This window comes from Bos javanicus, chromosome 11 (genome assembly GCF_032452875.1).
Source record: "Bos javanicus breed banteng chromosome 11, ARS-OSU_banteng_1.0, whole genome shotgun sequence".
Taxonomy (NCBI): domain Eukaryota; kingdom Metazoa; phylum Chordata; class Mammalia; order Artiodactyla; family Bovidae; genus Bos; species Bos javanicus.
The window spans coordinates 104,861,695-104,864,561 of record NC_083878.1 but is presented as its reverse complement, the minus strand read 5'-3'; the positions used below and the strand labels follow the sequence as shown (position 1 = coordinate 104,864,561).

The 2,867-nt window shown below is 42.6% G+C and overlaps 1 protein-coding gene across 1 annotated transcript; it reads left to right on the top strand.

The window, feature by feature from the left end:
* Nucleotides 1–1,119: 1,119 nt before the first annotated feature.
* Nucleotides 1,120–2,099, top strand: LOC133256578 (TM2 domain-containing protein 1). Its single transcript, XM_061431370.1, has one exon. The coding sequence runs from the start codon at nucleotides 1,142–1,144 to the stop codon at nucleotides 1,757–1,759; it is 618 nt and encodes a 205-aa protein (XP_061287354.1). The 5' UTR covers nucleotides 1,120–1,141; the 3' UTR covers nucleotides 1,760–2,099.
* The last annotated feature ends 768 nt before the right edge of the window (nucleotides 2,100–2,867 follow it).

The window sequence follows — 2,867 nt, the reverse complement described above, 5'->3', positions numbered from 1 at the left end:
GAGAGATAAGAAAGCCCTCCTCAGCGATCAATGCAAAGAAATGGAGGAAAACAATAGAATAGGGGAGACTAGAGATCCTTCAAGAAAACTGGAGATGCCAAGGGAGCATTTCATGCAAGGTGGGCTCGATAAAGGACAGAAACGGTATGGACCTAACAGAAGCAGAAGATACTAGGAAGAGGCGGCAAGAAGACACAGAAGAACTGTACAAAAAAGATCTTCATGACCAAGATAATCACGATGGTGTGATCACTCACCTAGAGCCAGACATCCTGGAGTAAGAAGTCAAGTGGGCCTTAGGAAGCATCACTACGAACAAAGCTAGTGGAGGTGATGGAATTCCAGCTGAGGTATTTCAAATCCTGGAAGATGATGCCATGAAAGTGCTGTGCTCAATATATCAGCAAATTTGGAAAACACAGCAGTGGCCACAGGACTGGAAAAGGTTAGTGTTCATTTCGATTCCAAAGAAGGGCAATGCCAAAGAATGCTCAAATTACCACACAACAGTGCTCATTTCACATACAAGCAAGGTAATGCTCAAAATCCCAGCTGGGCTTCAGCAGTATGTGAACTGAAAACTTCCAGATATACAAGCTGGGTTTAGAAACAGCAGAGGAACAAAATTGCCAACATCCTTTGGATCATAGAAAAAGCAAGAGAGTTCCAGAAAAATATTTACTACTCCTTCAATGACTATGCCAAAGCCTTTGACTGTGTGCTGCTGCTAAGTCACTTCAGTCGTGTCCGACTCTGTGCGACCCCATAGACGGCAGCCCACCAGGCTCCCCTGTCCCTGGGATTCTCCAGGCAAGAACACTGGAGTGGGTTGCCATTTCCTTCTCCAATGCATGAAAGTGAAAAGGGAAAGTGAAGTCGCTCAGTCGTGCCCGACTCTTAGCGACCCCACGGACTGCAGCCCACCAGGCTCCTCCATCCATGGGATTTTCCAGGCAAGAGTACTGGAGTGGGGTGCCACTGCCTTCTCCAAAGAAGAAGTGTGGTGACTGTGTGGATCACCATAAACTGGAAAATTCTTAAAGAGATAGGAATACCGGACTACCTGACCTGCTTCCTGAGAAACCTGTATGCAGGTCAAGAAGCAAGAGTTAGAGTTGTAGGGAAGGCGCCGGTCCCCAGTATGGCGGCCGCCTGTCCCTGCAGGCCGATTGCTCCCGATACTGCTGCCGCCCGGCTCCTGGGTGCCCTGTGGTTCGTATCAGTCACCACTGGACGTTGGGGAGCTGCTGCCGGGGGTGGCGAAGAAACACTTAAGTGCGAGGACCTCAAAGTGGGACAATATATTTGTAAAGATCCAAAAATAAATGATGCTACACAAGAACCAGTTAACTGTACAAACTACACAGCTTATGTTCAGTGTTTTCCAGCACCTAACATAACTTGTAAGGATTTTGGTGGCAACGAAACACATTTTACTGGAAACGAAGTTGGTTTTCTCAAGCCTATATCTTGCCGAAATGTGAATGGCTATTCATACAAGGTGGCGGTTGCACTGTCTCTTTTCCTTGGATGGTTGGGAGCAGATCGATTTTACCTTGGATACCCTGCCTTGGGTTTGTTAAAGTTTTGCACTGTGGGGTTTTGTGGAATTGGGAGCCTAATTGATTTCATTCTTATTTCAATGCAGATTGTTGGACCTTCAGATGGAAGTAGTTACATTATAGATTACTATGGAACCAGACTTACAAGACTGAGTATTACCAATGAGACATTTAGGAAAACACAGTTATATCCATGAATATTGTTTAAAAGAAACAGATTTGGGCCTCCTTGATTTTAATAGAGAACTCTCAATATATAAAACTTCCAGATTTTCCTTTTTCTTTCTTCAAATACCACTTTATGGATGCTTTTATATTTTTTGTTGTTGTCGATGTCTTTGTTTTGTTGGTTTTCGTTAAAAACATATTGTTCTGAGATTTATTTAATAGAACTTATTTGAGAACTGTATGATAATAGTCTTTCTTAGGCTGCTGTCTCTATGAGATAGATAGTTGATTATCCTGATATTAATGTCTTTTCCAAAGGCAAGTCACCACTTGTCCTTTTCGCTTCTGAAAAATAAAAAGTTTGACTTATTCACAAAAAAAAAAAAAAAAAAAAAGAAGCAAGAGTTAGAATGGGACATTGAACAATAGACTGGTTCAAAATTGGGAAAGGAGTACATCAAGGCTGTAAACTGTCACCCTGCTTATTTAACTTGTATGCAGAGTACATCATGTGAAATGCTGGGCTGGATGAAGCATAAGCTGGAATCAAGATTGCCAGGGGAAATATCAATAACCTCAGAAATGCAAATGACACCACCCTTACGGCAGAAAGAAAAGAAGAACTAAAGAGTCTCTTGATAAGGGTGAAGGAAGAGAGTGAAAAAGTTGGCTTAAAGCTCAACATTCAGAAAACTAAGATCATGGCATCTGCTTCCATCACTTCATGGCAAATGGAAGGGGAAAAAAGTGGAAACAGTGACAGATTTTATTTTGGGGGGCTCCAAAATCACTGCAGACGGTAACTGCAGGCATGAAATTAGAAGACGTTTGCTCCTTAGAAGGAAAGCTTTGACAAACCTAGACAGCATATTAAAAAGCAGAGACATTACTTTGCTGACAAAGGTCCATCTAATCAAAGTCATGGTTTTGCCAGTAGTCATGTATGGATGTGAGAATTCGACTATAAAGAAAGCTGAATGCCAAAGAATTGATGCTTTTGAACTGTGGTGTTGGAGAAGACTCCTGAGAGTCCCCTGGACTGCAAGGAGATCACCCAGCCCATCCTAAAGGAAATCAGTCCTGAATATTCATTGGAAGGACTGGTGCTGAAGCTGAATCTCCAATAATTTAGCCACC